Raw genomic sequence first — 21,373 nt, forward strand, 5'->3', positions numbered from 1 at the left:
GTTTGCCCAAGGAGATTGTGTCGGATCGGGGGAGTCAGTTTGTGTCCAGGTTCTGGCGCGCCTTTTGCTCCCAGTTGGGGATTCATCTCTCCTTCTCCTCGGCCTACCACCCTCAGTCCAATGGGGCCGCAGAACGATCCAATCAGGCCTTGGAGCAATTCCTTCGTTGCTATGTCTCCGATCACCAAGACAATTGGGTTGACCTCCTGCCTTGGGCTGAGTTTGCCAGGAACACGGCGGTGAACTCTTCCTCTGGGACGTCTCCCTTCATGGCCAACTATGGGTTCCAACCTGCCGTGTTACCGGAGGTATTCTCTCCCCAGGATATTCCGGCTGTGGAGGATCACCTTTCCGTCCTACGTGCTTCTTGGGTACAGATCCAGAGGTCCCTTGAGGTCTCTGCGCAGCGCCAGAGACTCCAGGCTGATCGCAGACGAGCGCCTGCTCCTTCCTACCAGGCCGGAGACCGTGTATGGTTGTCCACCCGCAACCTCAACCTTCGAGTGCCCACTCCCAAGCTGGCGCCTCGCTTTGTTGGTCCCTTCCGTGTGCTTCGCAGGGTAAACCCGGTAGCCTATGCCCTTGCGCTTCCTCCTGGCATGCGGATCTCCAACGTGTTTCATGTCTCCCTGTTGAAGCCACTGGTGTGTAATCGTTTCACTTCCTCGGTTCCTCGGCCTCGTCCGGTCCGAGTGGGCAATCGTGAGGAGTATGAGGTGAGCAATATCCTGGACTCACGCCTGGTCCGCGGTCGGGTGCAGTTTTTGGTTCATTGGCGTGGTTATGGTCCAGAGGAGCGTTCCTGGGTTCCCTCCGCAGATGTCCATGCTCCTGCCTTGCTCCAAGCCTTCCACGCACGCTTCCCTCAGAAACCGTTCTTTACTCCGCGGAGGAGGGGCCCTTGAGGGGGAGGTACTGTCATGGTCTTACCTTCTTGCTGTTCTCCTTCGTTTGACATGTGCTGGCGGCCATCTTGGTTTCTGGGTTTCTTGTAGCCTCCCACCCTGCGGCTCCTCCTTCCCACTGGGAGGAGCTGGATGCCTAGCTCATATATATAGGAGGTCTGTGGCTTCAGTTCCCTGCTTGGTCCTCCTGTGTTCACATGCTTCTAAGACTACTGCTGCTTCTGATTCCGGTTCCTGGCTTCGTCTGACTACCCTGCTGGTTCCTGATCCTGGCTTCGTCTGACTACCCTGCTGGTTCCTGATCCTGGCTTCGTCTGACTACCCTGCTGGTTCCTGACCCCTGGCTTCGCAAAAGACTCTGCATCAGTTTCGCCATCCGTTTGGACTTTTGCTTTACAGCTTGTTTTTCAATAAAGCTTTCTTATTTTCACTTATCTGTTGTTGTACGTCTGGTTCATGGTTCCGTGACACAGAGCCTCTGGTTTACAGACCAGATACATCCTAAATCTAGAACCATTTATCCAACTGTTCATCCAGAGCCACTGGTTTATAGTCCAGATACATCCTAAATATAGAACCATTTATCCAACTGTCCATCCAGAGCCTCTGGTTTATAGACCGGATACATCCTAAACATAGAGGCATTTATCCAACTGTCCACCCAGAGCCTCTGGTTTATAGACCGGATACATCCTAAATATAGAACCATTTATCCAACTGTCCATCCAGACCCTCTGGTTTATAGACCAGATACATCCTAAATATAGAACCATTTATCCAATTGTCCATCCAGAACATCGTCCTACAGAAATCCACCCAGAATGACACCACTCGCCCTTTGATCACAATGTAGTCACAGGAACATAAACAGGATTATCTGAGTCCTTTATAATCCAGATTTTAACTCAGAGAACGATCTCTCCCACCTGTAATGAAATGGAGGAAACTCACCACTCTGAGATAAAAGAGGGTGTAACTGACAGAAATTTCCCTCCGGAAACAAATATCAGTAACAAGTGTCCTGGGCAATGTGGCTGCCAATTGAAGGTCCGGAAAAAGATGGTGTAATGCATGTTTTTTTTTTTACTTCTTTTTTTTTCTTCCACCTTTATTAAAAATGTCAAAATGACATTTCATTCATTTCTTTGCACTGTTGCTTAGAAACAGATAGTCACATGAAGCCTTCAGGTGAGCTTCAGCTCGTTGCAGCAAAATGGTGAACTCCAGCCTTACACTTTTCCCCCAGATTTGTATCAAGTGCATATTTCGGTGTTCTAGGCATAAACGGCCATTTAAAAATTTTCACAACAGGGGCAGCCCATGGCAAGGGAGGATTTTTGTTTGTTTTTGAGAGATCATAAAGGCTTGGTTGGTAAATTGTATATTAATGCAGTTTAAATTTTACTTTAGCAGGGGTTCCTCTGGGTTAACTAGTTAAAGACTGTTGTATAAGGTTGGAGGAGTTGAGGGGAACATGACCATAACCACCAGGCCTGTAGCCTGACTGAAGACATTCTCGAAATTCTCAAACACTACGTTATATTATAATGCCGTATTTTAATCCTCCATTTGGTTTTCGTTCTCTAGTTTCATATTTAGTATTTTTTATTTTTTTATTTATTTATAGACCATAAATAAATTATAATTGAGGGAGCGTGTTCACACTACTCCGACTTGGGACACGACTTGTGTGCCCTCAAGTCGCCCCAAGTCTCTTGTCATCACAAATTCAATGTAAATGAATGAGAGCCGTCTTAATATGCACTACTGAAGTCGCTCCGACTTCAGAAAAGGTTCCTGTACTAATTCAAGGCGACCTCTATCCGACTTGTGCACATAGACTTCAATGGGAGTTGCCTCTAAGTCGGATCCTTATCTATTTTCAATCGACTTGTTATCAGACTTTCCAAGAAGAAGAAAAAGATTAGCCAGGCATTCCCCACAGACAAAGTCGCCTATCATTTAAGTCTCTTCAAAGTAGTGCACAAGTCTCTTCCAAGTCTCTAAACAAGTCTCTTCAAAGTCACGCTAAAAAGTCGCTCCTTCATGGGGCGACTTTCTGGTCACGGTAGTGTGAATCGGCTCTAATCCAGGTGTGTAAAACAGATGGAAGGACTATAAGGTGAAAATGTGGAAAAAAAATGTGGCCTGCAGTATATACAATCTCCACAAGCTGGGGTGCTCCGTTATTGTCAGTGGAACGCACAGACAGGAAGTGATGTACAGACAGGAAGTGATATCACGTATAAAAAGGAAGTTCCAGTTGAAAGGTGAGTTTGGAGGAAGTAGAGGGAAGACATTGCTGGAGCTGGCAGTAGAGGAGGTAATGAGATGTTATTTTATATTTACACCCAGTAACCCCTTTGTGATGAACTAGAAGTGCAGAGAGAGTAGACGGAGGATAAACATCAAGGACCCGGCATGTGGGATGTTTATGAAGGGGGATTCAGTACAACAGGCCGAATATAACAAGCATTCATCGAAGTTCCAGAGTCTGGGAATCGAGGGGCACCACCGACTCCATCAACAATTACAAATGTGTCAGGTCAGCACCACGAGTCCCTGCAATCCAAACGTGAGCACACAACTAATGCTGAGCTACAAATCCCAGCAGTCCCAGTGCTCAGACGGTAAACTACTAGTCCCTGTGTCCAGGTAGCATCACACGGCAAATACAGAACGACAAGTCCCACCAGTCCCAGTGTCCAAGAAGCGTCACACGACCAATACAGAACGACAAGTTCCAGTGTCCAGGTAGCGTCACACGACCAATACAGAATGACAAGTCCCAGTGTCCAGGTAGCGTCACACGGCCAATACAGAACGACAAGTCCCAGTGTCCAGGTAGCGTCACATGGCCAAAACAGAATGATAAGTCCCACCAGTCCCAGTGTCCAGGTAGCGTCACACGGCCAATACAGAATAACAAGTCCCCACCAGTCCAGGTAGCGTTACACGGCCAATACAGAATGACAAGTCCCACCAGTCCCAGTGTCCAGGTAGCATCACACGACCAATACAGAACGACTAGTCCAGGTAGCATCACACGGCCAAAACAGAATGACAAGTCTCACCAGTCCCAGTGTCCAGGTAGCATCACACGGCCAATACAGAATAACAAGTCCCCACCAGTCCCAGTGTCCAGGTAGCGTCACACGGCCAATACAAAATGACAAGTCCCACCATTTCCAGTGTCCAGGTAGCATCACACAGCCAATATAGAACGACAAGTCCCACCATTTCCAGTGTCCAGGTAGCATCACACGGCCAATACAGAAGGACAAGTCCCACCAGTCCCAGTGTCCAGGTAGCATCACATGGGCAATTCAGTACGACCAGTCCCACAAGTCCAAATATCCAGGTAGCATCAAACAGCCAATACTGAATGACAAGCCCGACCAGTCCCAGGGTCCAAATAGCGTCACACAGCCAATACAGAATGACAAGTCCCACCAGTGTCCAGATAGCATCACACAACCAAAAGAGAACGACAAGTCCCAGTATCCAGGTAGCCTCACACAGCCAATACAGAATGACAAGTCCCACCAGTCTGAGTGTCCAGGTAGGATCACACAGCCAATACAGAACAACAAGTCCCAGTGTCCAGATAGCAAAACCCAGCCAATACAGAACCATGAGCCCTAGCGGTTCTAAGCTGCTTCTTTAACTCTTGTCAAAGAAATGGACTGGTCAGGAGGATTCTGGGAACTCTGTAGTGATAATTGTTACTTTCTCTCCTAAAACAACATTATAAGGTATAGACAAAAAACATCTGATGAGCCATTAACATCCAGTAGCTGTCTTCGCAGGACATCACCCATCACAGTGCCTCTAACTTACTGCCTCACAACAGAGGTAACCAGTACCAAGAAGATTCTGGATGTCACCAAGAAGTTCATTGAGCTACTGACAGCAGAGGTGAGCGGTGCTGGGAATTCTGGGACATTATCCAGTAACAGACAAGGAATGTGTCTGGATGGTGACTGTATCATTGTGTGTGTCAGGTTCCTATAAGGTATCAGGATGTCACTGTCTATTTCTCCATGGAGGATTGGGAGTATTTAGAAGGACACCAGGACCTCTACAAGGACGTCATGATGGAGAATCAGCCGCCCCTCGCATCACTGGGTAAGAGGAGACTTTATTGTAAAGGAGAGAGCAGTACGGAGGGTCCACCTAGATCCCCCATCATCTGATAAACACATAGAAACAATGTATTCAGTCAGTGTGTGTGTTTCCTACAGATGGATCCAGTAATGGGAACCCACCAGAGAGATGTCCTTGTTCTCTGTATTCCTGGGATTCCACACAGAAAGGTCACACCATCCCCAACCGTGATCAGGTAAATGCTAAATGCCTCCAAACTGTATGAGATTATACTCTCCTACTTGGTCTCTGTCTATTAGTGTTCACATTGCAAATGTTATTTTCTATCGTTCTGTTGGTTTAGCATGAAGAACAATCGAATATAAAAGTTGAGGTTAAGGGGGAAGAAGAGGGGATGACTCTGATGCGTTATCAGGAGTCTATGGAGGAGGTTGGGATGATGGTGACAATCAAACAGGAGGAACCTTCTCTAGATATCAAAACAGGTGAGTGCTGAACACTAAATACAGAGAGCGTTTTGGTATATATACAGATTGATGATCTGTAGACCTTCACATAATCAGGTAAGATGATCTCTACAAGAACGTCATGATGGAGAATCAAACTCCTCTTCATACCACCAGGTTAGACTTATTGTAAAGGAAAGAGCAGTACCGAGGTTCCACCTAGATCCCCATCATCTGATAAACACATAGAAACAATGTATTCAGTTAGTGTGTGTGTTTCCTACAGATGGCTCCAGTAATGGGAACCCACCAGAGAGATGTCTCAGTCCTCTGTATTCCCGGGATTCCACACAGGAAGATCACACCATTCCTCACCATCATCAGGTAGAAGAGTCTTAAAAATGTTTTCTAATCTATGAGAGGATATCCTTCAACCTAATTTGTTTTCCCTTTTATAAATGTATTCTATCATCTTTGGGATTTAGGGTGAAGAAATTAAAGACATCAAAGTTGAAGTTAAAGAGGAAGAAGAGAGGTTGGTGAGTGGAGATCAGAAGTCTATGGAGGAGGGGGAGAGGATTATGAAAAGTAAACAGGAGGAATCTTCTCTACATATGGACACAAGTAAGTAATAAACAATAAATGCAGACAGTTCACATTTTTATTTTACTTCTATGAGAAAAAGGATGAATTTACAATCATATATTATTAGTCATCAGCTTGCCATTGTTGATCCAAGAATTTCTTGTAGAATATTTTTATTCTCTGACCATCTTCCAAAGTATGTCCACATGCGCAAACATTCTTCTGTAGTATGTCCACAGTTTTTGATCATCTTCTGTAGTGTGTCCATAGTCTTTGACCATCTTCTGTAGCATGTCCATAGACTTTGATCATCTTCTGTAGCATGTCCATAGTCTTTGACCATCTTCTGTAGCATGTCCATAGTCTTTGACCATCTTCTGTAGCATGTTCATAGTCTTTGATCATCTTCTGTAGCATGTCCATAGTTTTTGATCATCTTCTGTAGCATGTCCATAGTCTTTTACCATCTTCCGTAGCATGTCCATAGTCTTCAACCATCTTCCGTAGTAGGTCTCCAGTCTTTGACCATCTTCCGCAGTAGGTCTCCAGTCTTCGACCATCTTCCGCAGTAGGTCTCCAGTCTTCGACCATCTTCCGCAGTAGGTCTACAGTCTTCGACCATCTTCCGCAGTATGTCCACAGTCTATAGCCATATTCTGTAGTAAATCCACAGTCGATAACTACCTTCTGTAGCATGTCCAAAGTCTTTGACCATCTTCTGTAGCATGTCCATAGTCTTTGACCGTCTTCTGTAGCATGTCCAAAGTCTGACCATCTTCTGTAGCATGTCCATAGTCTTTGACCATCTTCTGTAGCATGTCCATAGTCTTCAACCATCTTCCGTAGTAGGTCTCCAGTCTTCGACCATCTTCCACAGTAGGTCTCCAGTCTCCGACCATCTTCCACAGTAGGTCTCCAGTCTTCGACCATCTTCCGCAGTATGTCCACAGTCTTCAACCATATTCTGTAGTAAATCCACAGTCGATAACTACCTTCTGTAGCATGTCCAAAGTCTTTAACCATCTTCTGTAGCATGTCCATAGTCTCTGGCCGTCTTCTGTAGTATGTCCACAGTCTTTGACCATCTTTTGCAGTATATCAAACATATCTAACCATCTACTGTAGTGAGTCTGCAGTCTCAGTACAGTGTTCACTGGTGTTGGCTGCAGCCTGACAATGTGTATGTTGTAGGGAGGCTGTGTGTTACAGCGGGATGGTCGAAGTTTTCTGTAAGGTTGGGGAATATTCCCCCCCCACTCTGCTGTGCTTTAAAATGGAGAAGGGGAGTAAACAATATGAGAGATGTGATGAGTGGGGTCTTGCCAGGGTGGGCCTAATAGTGCATGCGTTAATGTTGGGACTCCATAAATGTTAAAATTATAAATAGGTTTGAAGAACAATGGAACAGGAGAAATTGATGTATGCATTCCATGTTTCAGTAAAGGCTGGGTTGTGATTCAGGTGGGTAATTCTTCTATTCTCATGATATGAAGTCCCTTTTTCCATCTCCCAGTATGAGGAATGGTTATTGTTCTTCAAGGTCTAAGAACCAGCATCCTCCCTGCAGAGAGGAGGAATCTCAGGAGGCCTTTTTCCATCTTCAGTGGTCTTGGGATTATAGAAAATTGAGGCTACTTGAGGGATCTTTGGCCTCTGCATACCTATTATACTCATAACATGTATCTAAAAATTGCTTTCCCACAGATGGACACTACAGGAATACCTCAGAGGAACATTTTATTAAATCCTCACATAGTAATGAAGATAATGACTTTGCCCAATATTCTTCGGGAATTAATTCTTACCAGCTACGAAGATCAATGGATCACACCAACAATGAGGAATCTTCTGATACATCACAAACTATGACTTCGGATGTCCATCTACATTCTCACAGTTCAGATGGATCAACGGGTTCATCTAATCCCAAGGAATCTTCATTAGGCCATCATAGAGTCCACACAGGAGAGAATTCAATGTCGTGTTCGGTGTGTGGAAAATGTTTCACTGATAACAAAGCACTAATTAGACACCAGAAAAATCACACAGCTGAGCGTCCCTATTCATGTTCCGAGTGCGGGAAATGTTTCCCCCAGAAAGGATACTTTCTTTTACACCAGAGAATTCACACAGGCGAGCGTCCTTTTGCCTGCTCAGAGTGCGGGAAATGTTTCCCTCGGAAAGGAGTTCTCATTGAGCACCAAAAAATTCACACCGGCGAGCGCCCTTTTCCTTGTTTAGAGTGCGGGAAATGTTTCCTTCAGAAAGGGGACCTCGTTAGACACCAGAGAATTCACACAGGAGAACGTCCTTTTTCATGTTCGGATTGCGGGAAACGTTTTACCCAGAAAATCGTACTCATTACACACCAGAGAGTTCATACAGGTGAATTGCCTTTCTCTTGTTCGGAGTGCGGGAAATGTTTCTCTAGGAAAGAATATCTGGCTGGTCACCAGAGAATTCACACAGGCGAGCCTCTTTTTTCATGTTCAGACTGTGGGAAATGTTTTAGTCAGAAAGGAAAACTTGATAAGCACCAGAGGACTCACACAGGGGAGCGTCCTTTTTCGTGTTCAGAGTGCGGGAAATGTTTCATTCATAAGGGAGACCTTGTGGTTCACCAGAGGAGTCACACTGGAGAGCGTCCCTATTCCTGTTCAGAGTGTGGGAAAAGCTTCCTGCAGAAAGCAGTACTCATCGAACACCAGAGAATTCACACAGGCGAGCGCCCTTTCGCTTGTTTAGAGTGCGGGAAGTGTTTTTCTAGAAAAGCATGCCTTGTTGCACATCAGAAAATTCACACGGGTGAGGGTCTTTTTTCTTGTGCGGAGTGCGGCAAATGTTTTAGGTTTAAAGGAAGTTTAAATAGACATCAGAGGACACACACTCGCTGATGCTATTGAGAGATGTAAAAGTGCATTTACCAACGTGGGTCATTCGGTACACAGGACAATCGTATGATGAAAAAAATGAATTCATAGAGAAATTTATCTTGGCAAAAGTAATATTTCATTTGGGACTTGTTTACACTTCCTTCAAATTGTGGCATTGGACACGCTTTTTTGAAGAACTCTGAACGCCAATCAAAGCGCCTGTCACTAAATAAAATGGTGGCCTTACAGTCCTGGTCACACGTATTTGCTTTGCTTTAAAAATCTACTCCATGTCACTTTCTTGAGGCTTCAAAGCCTCTATAGAAGTCTATGACAACGCTCGCTTAAAGCACCTGCAGCTTTTGATGGGCTCTTAATCAGATTTGCTTTGTTTTGGAGGTATTGCAGTTATGAGATATCCCAGTATGCACTGAGAAATCAACAAGCGAACCAGAAAGATATCATTAGCACTCCCTTCCGGTTAATGTGTATATATTCTGGTTGTGTCTGGTGCAAAAGTCGCATTTGTGTGCAGTGTGGGGCAACAGTAAGGTGAGCGGGGTCCGGATTGGAGAGGAGCAGTTGCACACGTTGTGTGCAACATGAGAGCACTATAGTGGGAAGCAAAGATGCAGCTGAACACTAAAAAGGTCAATCATAAAAACCCAAACTAAACATACAATGTAAATCAGTGCAGCGCAATCAGCATGAACACATCGAAAAAAATATATGATAGTGAAAGCCCAAAAGTCCCTCATTAAAAGAAGCATCACATAGCAAGTGAGGTAAGAAGTCCAGAGTCCACTTTAGGTGATGAGCCTTCACCTCCTATCAAGCTACTGCTCTCCCCTCAAGATCAGACCTCGGTGTTACCAGCAGGTCTAATACACTTGTCTTTGTGATCACCCAAATAGATGTGATACTGCAACATCTCAGCCACTGTTCCGTATCCAACGTGTGTAGAATCATGGCAATAAAACACGGCAGTAAACAAGCAGCCGGTATCCAGACGGCTTGCTGAAAGGTTGGCAGCGGGTGATGTTAGACAGGTAGCCCCTTCCCCCGTACGCGTTACGCCCTACGGGACTTCGTCAGCGGTTTATATTTTTATTGATGTGTTCATGCTGTTTGCGCTGCACTGATTTATGTTGTATACATAGTGTGCTGCAATATAGCTGGAGGTGCGTGGAGACCAGAGAATGGAGGATCAACAAACCATAGGAACACCAGAGCTGGGCGTTGCTACTGAGTGGGAGATCGGCAGAGCTGGGGGTTATTACTGAGTGGGGGATTAGCAGAGCTGGGGGTTACTGCTGAGTGGGGGATTAGCAGAGCTGGGGATTACTGAGTGGGGGATCAGCACAGCTGGGGGTTACTGCTGAGTGGGGGATCAGCACAGCTGGGGGTTACTACTGAGTAGGGGATCAACAGAACTGGGAGTTTCTACTGAGTGGGGGATCAGCAGAGCTGGGGGTTACTACTGAGTGGGGGATTAGCAGAGCTGGGGTTTACTACTAAGTGGGGGGATCAGCGCAGCTGGGGTTACTGCTGAGTGGAGGATCAGCACAGCTGGGGGTTACTACTGAGTAGGGGATAACCAAAGCTGGGAGTTACTACTGAGTGGAGGATCAGCAGAGCTGGGGATACTCCTGAGCAGGGGATCTGCTGAACGAAGGTACCAATGAGCTGGGGATCTGCTGAACATGGGTACTAATGAGCTGGGGATCTGCTGAGTGGGGTACTACTAAGCTGGGGTTCTACTGGGTGCCTTTAAAACAAATCAAAAATCAACACGCACACGGCATTTGCCAAGATTTATTAAAGCCTCAAAAATCATCACCAAAACCTTGCAAAAGCATCAAAAACATTGAGAAGCGATAGGCGCTTTAATGTGTGTTAAAGTCCAAGCAAGTGGAAATGAGTCCTTAGAGGTGGAATCTAATGATAAGATGTGCCCACTGCAGTAACTGACTTTCTTTCTACCAACATTTGGGTTTCTCTTTTTTCTTTCTACCAACATTTGGGTTTCTCTTTTTTTTCCATTCTACATATTAAAAAAACATAAATCTAGTTGAGAAGCCCCTTAAAATTGGCCTGAAAAGTATACAAACCAAGGAACCCAAAGATATAAGCTTACCAGGCAACTTTTGTTACAAGCCTCAAAATCCCCAAGGAGAAGGCGCTGATGTCCACATGATGTACAATTCGCATCGCTATGCTGTTGGCAAGTACTCTGGCAAAACATGGGGCAACAAACGAGCAATCAGGATAATACATGGGCAGTTGTACAAATACAGAGGCAAAAATTTGCAGCAATATATGGTAGTGCACATTAAGAGGCAATACCTGGAGCTTCAAATTGTATAATTGCCTATTAGGGAAGTTGTGAAAGCAAGTGTCCCACAAAGGTAAGTAACTGACTAGAAACCATGAAAATCCATGAGGAAACTAATGGGGGATTGTGGTGGACAATCATAAGCAACGCACGGGCAAGAAATTAGCAATGGCAGCAATACACCGGCAACAAAAGGCAGGAACAATAGCTGGAGCCTGGTCTTCCTGTTGTGCATTGTACTGGAAAACGTTTTAAACATATATATATATAAGATAATTGCTGTAGTAGGAAATGTGGGAAACTGTCAAGAGAAGCTACTGTGGCTGATGAGGAGAGAGCTTCCAGAGAATGTAGTGTGGACAGTGGGGATAGAGCTGTAAGAGAATGTAGTGTGGATGGTGGAGGAGAGCTGTCGGAGAATGTAGTGTGGATGGAGGAGGAGAGCTGTCGGAGAATGTAGTATGGATGGTGGAGGAGAGCTGTCGGAGAATGTAGTGTGGATGGTGGAGGAGAGCTGTCGGAGAATGTAGTGTGGATGGAGGAGGAGAGCTGTCGGAGAATGTAGTGTGGATGGTGGAGGAGAGCTGTCGGAGAATGTAGTGTGGATGGTGGAGGAGAGCTGTCGGAGAATGCAGTGTGGATGGAGGAGGAGAGCTGTCGGAGAATGTAGTGTGGATAGTGGGGGGAGGGCTGTCGGAGAATGTAGTGTGGATGGAGGAGGAGAGCTGTCGGAGAATGTAGTGTGGATGGAGGAGGAGAGCTGTCGGAGAATGTAGTGCGGATAGTGGGGGGAGGGCTGTCGGACAATGTAGTGTGGATGGTGGGGGTGAGCTGTCGGAAAATGTAGTGTGGATGGTGGAGGAGAGCTGTCGGAGAATATAGTGTGGATGGTGGGGGGAGAGCTGTTGGAGAATGTAGTGTGGATGGTGGGGGAGAGCTGTCAGAGAATATAGTGTGGATGGTGGGGGGAGAGCTGTTGGAGAATGTAGTGTGGATGGTGGGGGAGAGCTGTCAGAGAATATAGTGTGGATGGTGGGGGGAGAGCTGTTGGAGAATGTAGTGTGGATGGTGGGGGGAGAGCTGTTGGAGAATGTAGTGTGGATGGAAGAGAGTTGTCGGAGAATGTAGTGTGGATGGTGGGGGAGAGCTGTCGGAGAATGTAGTGTGGATGGTGGAGGAGAGCTGTCGGAGAATGTAGTGTGGATGGTGGAGGAGAGCTGTCGAAGAATGTAGTGTGGATGGTGGGAGGAGATCTGTGGGCCAATTTGTGCGTGAAGTAATTTGTATAATTTTTAGCTTGTTTTTCCCTATTTAGTTTCAGAAATGTTGTGAATGTTTAAACACATTCAATTGTATGTATTGTTTTTTTATTAATTGTTTTCATTGAAATCCAAGGTATAATCTGCTTGTACTAATAAAGAAATTACTTTTTATGACGTTTTATATTGATGATGTTAGTAATAGCAATATATATATATATATATATATATATATATATATGGTTGTTTCTGATTTTTTTCTCATTATTTAATTTTACATTGATAAATATTAAAACACTCTCAATTCATTCGCCTTTTTCATTATTGTCTTTTTTTATTATTTATTTTTTTGGACATATAATGTGTGCCTCCTAGATGTAATACAATAGAGAAATGTACCATGAAGAAGTGGGGCTAAATGTTCCGTCCTCTTCCTCCATAGTCACTGTGGCATATTTTACCTCCAGCAGATGCTGCTAACACACAATTTAAATTCTGTTTAATAATATTAATATATAGAAAGTAGCTACATACTAAATACAGAACCTTTAATTACACTCTTCATCTAGACACTGACACCAATGATGGGACACTATTCCTCCCACTGACACCAATGATGGGGCACTATACCTCCCACTGACTCCAATGATCGGGTACTATTCCTCCTACTGATACCAATGATGGGACACTATTCCTCCCACTAATACCAATGATCGGGCACTATTCCTCCCACTGATACCAATGACAGGGCACTATTCCTCCAACTGACACCAATGATGGGGCACTATTCCTCCCACTAATACCAATGATCGGGCACTATTCCTCCTACTGATACCAATGATGGGACACTATTCCTCCCACTAATACCAATGATCGGCACTATTCCTCCTACTGATACCAATGATGGGGCACTATTCCTTCCACTGACACCAATGATGGGGCACTATTCCTCCCACTGATACCAATGATGGGACACTATTCCTCCCACTGACACCAATAACAATGGTGAATAATGGTGGAGGAGAGCTGTCGGAGAATGTAGTGTGGATGGTGGAGGAGAGTTGTTGGAGAATGTAGTGTAGATGGTGGAGGAGAGCTGTCGGAGAATGTAGTGTGGATGGTGGGAGGAGAGCTGTCGGAGAATGTAGTGTGGATGGTGGAGGAGAGCTGTCGAAGATTGTAGTGTGGATGGTGGTGGAGAGCTGTCGGAGAATGTAGTGTGGATGGTGGAGGAGAGCTGTCGGAGAATGTAGTGTGGATGGTGGAGGAGAGCTGTAGGAGAATGTAGTGTGGATGGTGGAGGAGAGCTGTCAGAGAATGTAGTGTGGATGGTGGGAGGAGAGCTGTCGGAGAATGTAGTGTGGATGGTGGAGGAGAGCTGTCGGAGAATGTAGTGTGGATGGTGGAGGAGAGCTGTCGGAGAATATATTGTGGATGGTGGAGGGAGAACTGTCGGAGAATGTAGTGTGGATGGTGGGATGAGAGCTGTCGGAGAATGTAGTGTGGATGGTGGAGGAGAGCTGTCAGAGAATGTAGTGTGGATGGTGGAGGGAGAACTGTCGGAGAATGTAGTGTGGATGGTGGAGCAGATCTGTCGGATTGAATTTACCATCTAACGCTTTTCTGAATATTCTCACCTCTATGATTCTAAAGTTGGGTACATGCAGACCAGCATTTGGCCAGCTTAGTAGGGACCCCACTTTATTCCCCTCCATGTTTGATGGAAATCAGTGAGTAAATTGACTTTCGTGGAACAGGACTGCTGATCTTTATAAGAACGAATCCTGCAGGACTGATCAGTGTACTCTGAGAGTGGGGGGAGTCCCTGCTGTCAGAATACAATGACTCAGCGGGGTGGAATCTTCCGTCCAGCTCGTTTGTTTGGATGGGGAAATCCTGAACACATAAAACTATGCGTGTATTCAAAGCTTTTCTCCCTCTTCCATTCAACAGCCCACGGCTTTCCTCATCTTTCCAACTATCCACATTGTTATTACTATTGTGTATCAGTATTGCTTGGACTATAAAGAAGGAAACACCCCAAAATCTTGTCCTGAATATTTAAATGTCAGAAAAAATGAAAAAAGTAACAGGGACATAACTCATTTGTATTTTTATGCTATAATATGACTACAATCACCTCTACTGTTTCAAATTCTTATTTAACTTTTTTTTTTTCATTGTCTGCTCTTCTATGTGAAATAATCTGCATTTATATATTACATATACTGTATATCGTAATGCAGTACATAATGCAGACTGTAGTACTTATGTTCTCCACAAGGCGATGACTTATTGTGTGCGAAACTCAGACAGGAAGTGATGTAAGTTGCACACAGGAAGTAATGGCACATAGAAGTATGTTTCCAGGTTTATTCTAGGACGGTGATCGATGACTTGGGAGGAAGTAGAGAGAAAACTGGAACTGGCAGGAAAGTAGGTAAACAAAACCTAAATATAGAGCCATTTATCCAACTGTCCATCCAGAGCCTCTGGTTTATAGAGCAGATACATCCTAAATATAGAGCCATTTGTCCAAATGTCCATCCAGAGCCTCTGGTTTATAGACCAGATACATTCTAAATATAGAACCGTTTATCCAACTGTCCACCCAGAGCCTCTGGTTTATAGACTGGAAACATCCTAAATATAGAACCATTTATCCAACTGTCCATCCAGGGCCTCTGGTTTATAGTCCAGATACATCCTAAATATAGAAACATTTATCCAACTTTCCGCCCAGAGCCTCTGGTTTATAGCCCACATACATCCTAAATATAGAACCATTTATCCAACTGTCCATCCAGAGCCTCTGGTTTATAGACCGGATACATCCTAAATATAGAATCATTCATCCAACTGTCCATCCAGAGCCTCTGGTTTATAGACCAGATACATCCTAAATATAGAAACATTTATCCAACTGTCCATCCAGAGCCTCTGGTTTATAGACCAGATACATCCTAAATATAGAACCATTTATCCAACTGTCCATCCAGAGCCTCTGGTTTATAGACCGGATACATCCTAAATATAGAATCATTCATCCAACTGTCCATCCAGAGCCTCTGGTTTATAGACCAGATACATCCTAAATATAGAACCATTTATCCAACTGTCTATCCAGAGCCTCTGGTTTATAGACCGGATACATCCTAAATATAGAATCATTCATCCAACTGTCCATCCAGAGCCTCTGGTTTATAGACCAAATACATCCTAAATATAGAACCATTTTTCTACTACTAATGCTGGAACTGTGTAGATATTGTCGGGCAGAACATCATGTATCCACAATAACCAATGACAGCTCCTTATTTTGTGCTTTGTGAGAGAGCACAAGCTCTGGTTTTGATATTTCACATTTATCTGTAACTGAAACACATTACTGCAAACTGTAGTGATAAGTGTTGCTTTCTCTCTGTACACAGAATTAAAAAGTAGAGGAAAAACTATCTGGTGAACCAATAACACCCAGCAGCTGTCTTCACAGTGCCTCCACCTCACTGCATGCCAACAGAGGTAACCGGTGCCAAGAAGATTCTATATCTCACCAAGGTGATCACTGAGCTGCTGACAGGAGAGGTGAGCGGTGCCGGGAATTCTGGGACATTATCCAGTAACAGACAAGGGATGTGTCTGGATGGTGACTGTATCATTGTGTGTGTCAGGTTCCTATAAGGTGTCAGGATGTCACTGTCTATTTATCCATGGAGGAGTGGGAGTATATAGAAGGACACAAGGATCTCTACAAGGACGCCATGATGGAGAATCAGCCGCCCCTCACATCACCGGGTAAGAGGAGACTTTATTGTAAAGGAGAGAGCAGTACGGAGGATCCACCTAGATCCCCCATCATCTGATAAACACATAGAAACAATGTATTCAGTCAGAGTGTGTGTTTCCTACAGATGGATCCAGTAATGGGAACCCACCAGAGAGATGTCCCCGTCCTCTGTATTCCCGGGATTCCACACAGGAAGATCACATCATCCCTCACCATCATCAGGTAGGTGGGATTGAACACGGAGACCGAAATCGTACTCTGAGCTATGAGATGTTTTTCTTCTATGTAACTATATAATCCTCTTTATAAATGTATTCTGTCATCTTTGGGGTTTAGGGTGAAAAACTGAAGGACATCAAAGTGGAGGTCAAAGGGGAAGAAGAAGAGACATTGGTGAACGATGCTCCCCAGTCAGAGAGATGTCCCCATCCTCAGTTCCCGCAGGATCTCACACAGGAAGATCACACCATCCCTCACCATCATCAGGTAGATGAGACTGAGCATGAAGACCCAGAATGTATTCTTAGCAAATAAATTATGTTCTTCTATATAATCTCTTGTTTTCTATTTCAAATGCTTTCTATCATATTTGGGGTTTAGGGTGAAGAACTGAAAGACATCAAAGCTAATATTAAAGAAGAAGAAGAGACATTGGTGAGTGGAGATCAGCAGTCTGTGGAGGAGGGGGAGATAATTATGAAAAGTAAAGAGGAAGAATCATCTCTACATATGGACACAAGTAAGTAATAAACACTAAATACAGAAACATTTCACCTTTTTCCTTTTAATATTAGGAGTATAAAGTATAAATTTGCATAGAGAAAAAAAAAGACAAACATCCATCGATTTCAGCCTCCACAAAAAACCCAAACTCAGCAGTTGGTTCAAATGAAGGCAGAAACCCATATAAAGCTTAGCAGTATTTTCTCCAACATTAAAAGGATTCTGTGAAAGGTCCATCTCCATTCCTCAATATTACGTCATGCTACCAACAAATGAGGAGGAGATACTGTACACCATATGAAGGGTCCATCTCCATTCCTCAATATAACGTCATGTTCCCAACAACTGAGGAGGAGATACTGTACACCATATGAAAGGTCCATCTCCATTCCTTAATATAACGTCATGTTCCCAACAAATGAGGAGGAGATACTGTACACCATATGAAAGGTCCATCTCCATTCCTCAATATAACGTCATGTTCCCAACAAATGAGGAGGAGAAACTGTACAACATATATGAAAGGTCCATCTCCATTCCTCAATATAACGTCATGTTCCCAACAAATGAGGAGGAGATGCTGTACACCATAAGAAAGGTCCATCTCCATTCCTCAATATAACGTCATGTTCCCAACAAATGAGGAGGAGATGCTGTACACCATAAGAAAGGTCCATCTCCATTCCTCAATATAACGTCATGTTCCCAACAAATGAGGAGGAGATACTGTACACCATATGAAAGGTTCATCTCCATCCCTCAATATAACGTCATGTTCCCAACAAATGAGGAGATACTGTACACCATATGAAAGGTCCATCACATTTGTCAAAATTACTGTTAACTGTGATGGTGAAGGTCTTTTTCCAGTCTAACAGGAACAATGTCCTCAATGGAAAAACCCTATTACCCATGTGGTTTGTGTATATTGTCCCCTTTAGGTGGCCTGTATTCATTTTTTTTCTGTTATGATTGCACCTAATACGATGACGGAGGTCTTTGTAGTTGGTAAGGCCCCTTTCACACTAATGCGACTTGTCCCGCGATTTTGGGCCGCAAAATCGCATGACAAGTCGTTTTCCATTATTTTCAATGAGCCCCATTCCCCGTTTTCGCACCGACTTCAAAGTAGTTCCTGCACTACTTTGGCACGATTTTAATGCGTTTTGAGGTATATAGCCCTGAGCCATTCCTCAAAATCGCGTCAAAAATCGCAGCAAAGTCGCGGCAAAATCTGGACGCATAAGTGTGAAAGGGGCCTAAAAGTTACATCAAAATAGTTGACTCCTGAATGCAAGACTAGAAGAATTCTTCTAACACTTTTTTAAACATTCCTTTCCAACAGATGGACACTGTGTACGGAATAGGAATACCTCAGAGGAAGATCCTATTTTATTTCCAGATTATGGAGAAGATAAAGGGAGAGCACAACATTCTCCAAGAACAAATTCCTTTAGTCAAAATTTACATCACAAATCTTTTTATTTGGCAACATCAATGGATCCCTCCAATCCCGAGGAATCTTCTGATCATTCACACATGACTTCAGATATTCATTTAAAATCTCACAAAATGGATAAATCAACAGATCCCTCTAAGGAGTCTTCCTTTACCCATGAAGGAGTTCATACTGGAGACAATTCATTGTTTTGTTTAGAGTGCGGGAAATCTTTCACTGACAACAGAGCACTTCTTAGACACCAAAGAACTCACACACAAGAACACCCTTCTTCCTTTACCAATGATAGGAAATGTTTCACTAAGAAAGGAAAACGTATTACTCACCAGGGAGGTCTCACAGGAGAGCGTTCTTTTCCCTGTTCAGAGTGCGGGAAATGTTTCCCTAAAAAAGGACTCCTCATTCACCAGAGAATTCACACAGGTGAGCGTCCTTTTTCCTGTTTAGAGTGCGGGAAATCTTTCGCTCAGAAAAAAGGCCTCCTTACGCACCAGAAAATTCACACAGGTGAGCGTCCCTTTTCATGCTCAGAGTGCGGGAAATGTTTTACTCAAAAAGCGGGCCTTTCTACTCATCAGAGAATTCACACGGGTGAGCGTACTTTTTCCTGTTCAGAGTGCGGGAAATGTTTCGCTCAGAAAGTAAACCTCCTTATACACCAGAGAATTCACACAGGTGAGCGTCCTTTTTCCTGCTCTGAGTGTGGGAAATGTTTTACTCACAAAGTGGGCCTTTCTACTCATCAGAGAATTCACACGGGTGAGCGTCCTTTTTCCTGCTCTGAGTGTGGGAAATGTTTTACTCACAAATTGAGCCTTTCTTATCACCAGAGGATTCACACAGTTGAGCCTCCTTCTCCCTGCTCAGAGTGTGGGAAATGTTTTACTCACAAACAGGACCTTCTTCATCACCAGAGAAATCACACATATGAGCGTCCTTTTTCCTGTTCAGAGTGCGGGAGACGTTTCAGGCAGAAAGGAGGCCTTCTTGAACACCAGAGAATTCACACAGGTGAGCTTCCTTTTTCCTGTTCAGAGTGCGGGAAATGTTTTGCTCAGCGAGGAAAACTTATTGTTCACCAGAGAAGTCACACGGGTGAGCGTCCTTTTTCCTGCTCAGAGTGCGGGAAACGTTTTACTCGCAAAGAGGGCCTCTATAAACACCAGAGAATTCACACAGGTGAGCGTCCTTTTTCCTGCTCAGAGTGCGGGAAATGTTTTACTCTCAAAGTCAGCCTTACTCGTCACCAGAGAATTCACACAGGTGAGCATCCTTTTTCCTGTTCTGAGTGTGGGAAAAGTTTTACGGTGAAAGGAAATCTACTTACACACCAGCTAATTCACATTCGTGACCATCCATTTCCCTGATCTTAGTGCTGGAAGTGTTCCTCTGTGAATGTAAAACTTCTTGCGCACCAGAAAGGTCATATAGGCCAGCACCATTTTTAAAGTTCAGAGTGTGGGAATTGTTTCACCGATAAAGGGGAGCTTCTTCCATACCATAGAACTCACACAGATGAGCCTCCATTTTGCGGGTTTAGAGTGCAGGAAATATTTTACTCCAAAAAGCGTACTATGTACTAGATGTAAAACAAATATTTTTCGTATTCAGCGTTTGGGAAATGTTTCTCCGAGAAAGAAAGTCTGGATACCAGAAAATTCATACATATAGTAAAGTAAAATATTAAGTAGTTAAAAGCATTTCCTATGGAATTGTATTCTTCGTGTCCATAGCTCTTCCAGCAAGGTATCGTTTTTGTATAGAGAAGTTAAACCTCTTTGTATCCCTCTAACAACTCTTAGTATGTTCTGCCCTGGGTCCAGACAGGGAACCTTCCATCATTCAGTGAGGAAAAGATCAAGAAACCTTAACTGTTGTATTCATAATAAGAAAATAATTGATGTTGTGGAGATACTTAACTGTACACCATATGAAAGGTCCATCTCCATTCCTCAATATAACGTCATGTTCCCAACAAATGAGGAGGAGATACTGTACACCATATGCAAGGTCCATCTCCATTCCCAATATAACGTCATGTTCCCAACAAATGAGGAGGAGATACTGTACACCATATGAAAGGTCCATCTCCATCCCTCAATATAACGTCATGTTCCCAACAAATGAGGAGGAGATACTGTACACCATATGCAAGGTCCATCTCCAATCCTCAATATAACGTCATGTTCCCAACAAGTGAGGTGGAGATACTGTACAATATATATGAAAGGTCCATCTCCATTCTTCAATATAACATCATGTCCCCAACACATGAGGAGGAGATACTGTACACCATATGAAAGGTCCATCTCCATTCCTCAATATAACATCATGTCCCCAACAAATGAGGAGGAGATACTGTACACCATATGAAAGGTCCATCTCCATTCCTCAATATAACATCATGTTTCCAACAGATGAGGAGGAGATACTGTACACCATATGAAAGGTCCATCTCTATTCCTCAATTCAACGTCATTGCCAACAAATGAGGAGGAGATATTGTTCACCATATGAAAGATCCATCTTCATGCCTCAATATTATGTAATTTTCCCAACAAATGAGGAGGAGATACTGTACACCATATGAAAGGTCCATCTCCATTCCTCAATATAACGTCATGTTCCCAACAAATGAGGAGGAGATACTGTACACCTTAGGAAAGGTCCATCTCCATTCCTCAATATAACGTCATGTTCCCAACAAATAAAGAAGAGGAAGGCGTATTTGCATTCTCACAATACAAATTTATTCATTGCACAGACACTGTTATCTGGTGTAGTTTGAGTGTATTTTCTCCTTTTTTTCTGATTTGTATTTATTTTTTAATTTTTTTTTTATGATTGTGTCAAATTCTATGCAAGCTTTGAAACCGTTGAGTGTTGCACCAACA

General features: G+C 43.8%; 3 protein-coding genes across 4 annotated transcripts in view; all 3 read left to right on the forward strand.

Moving 5' to 3' along the window:
* Positions 1 to 21,373, forward strand: part of LOC309564402 (uncharacterized protein) — an 880,901-nt gene that overhangs the window by 465,174 nt on the left and 394,354 nt on the right.
* Positions 1 to 21,373, forward strand: part of LOC309562906 (oocyte zinc finger protein XlCOF29-like) — a 99,034-nt gene that overhangs the window by 57,158 nt on the left and 20,503 nt on the right. The gene's annotated exons all lie outside the window — the stretch shown is intronic.
* LOC309562970 (uncharacterized protein) overlaps positions 5,948 to 21,373 on the forward strand; it is a 29,744-nt gene continuing 14,318 nt past the window's right edge. The window contains exons 1-3 of the mRNA XM_082267296.1: positions 5,948 to 6,082; positions 7,748 to 8,835; positions 18,890 to 19,901. Of these exons, the coding sequence (XP_082123422.1) occupies positions 6,019 to 6,082; positions 7,748 to 8,835; positions 18,890 to 19,846 (2,109 nt within the window). The 5' untranslated portion in view covers positions 5,948 to 6,018 and the 3' untranslated portion in view covers positions 19,847 to 19,901. The remainder of the gene's footprint in view (positions 6,083 to 7,747; positions 8,836 to 18,889; positions 19,902 to 21,373) is intronic.

The sequence above is a fragment of the Pelophylax lessonae genome (genome assembly GCF_965119305.1).
Source record: "Pelophylax lessonae genome assembly, chromosome: 9".
NCBI classification, from domain to species: domain Eukaryota; kingdom Metazoa; phylum Chordata; class Amphibia; order Anura; family Ranidae; genus Pelophylax; species Pelophylax lessonae.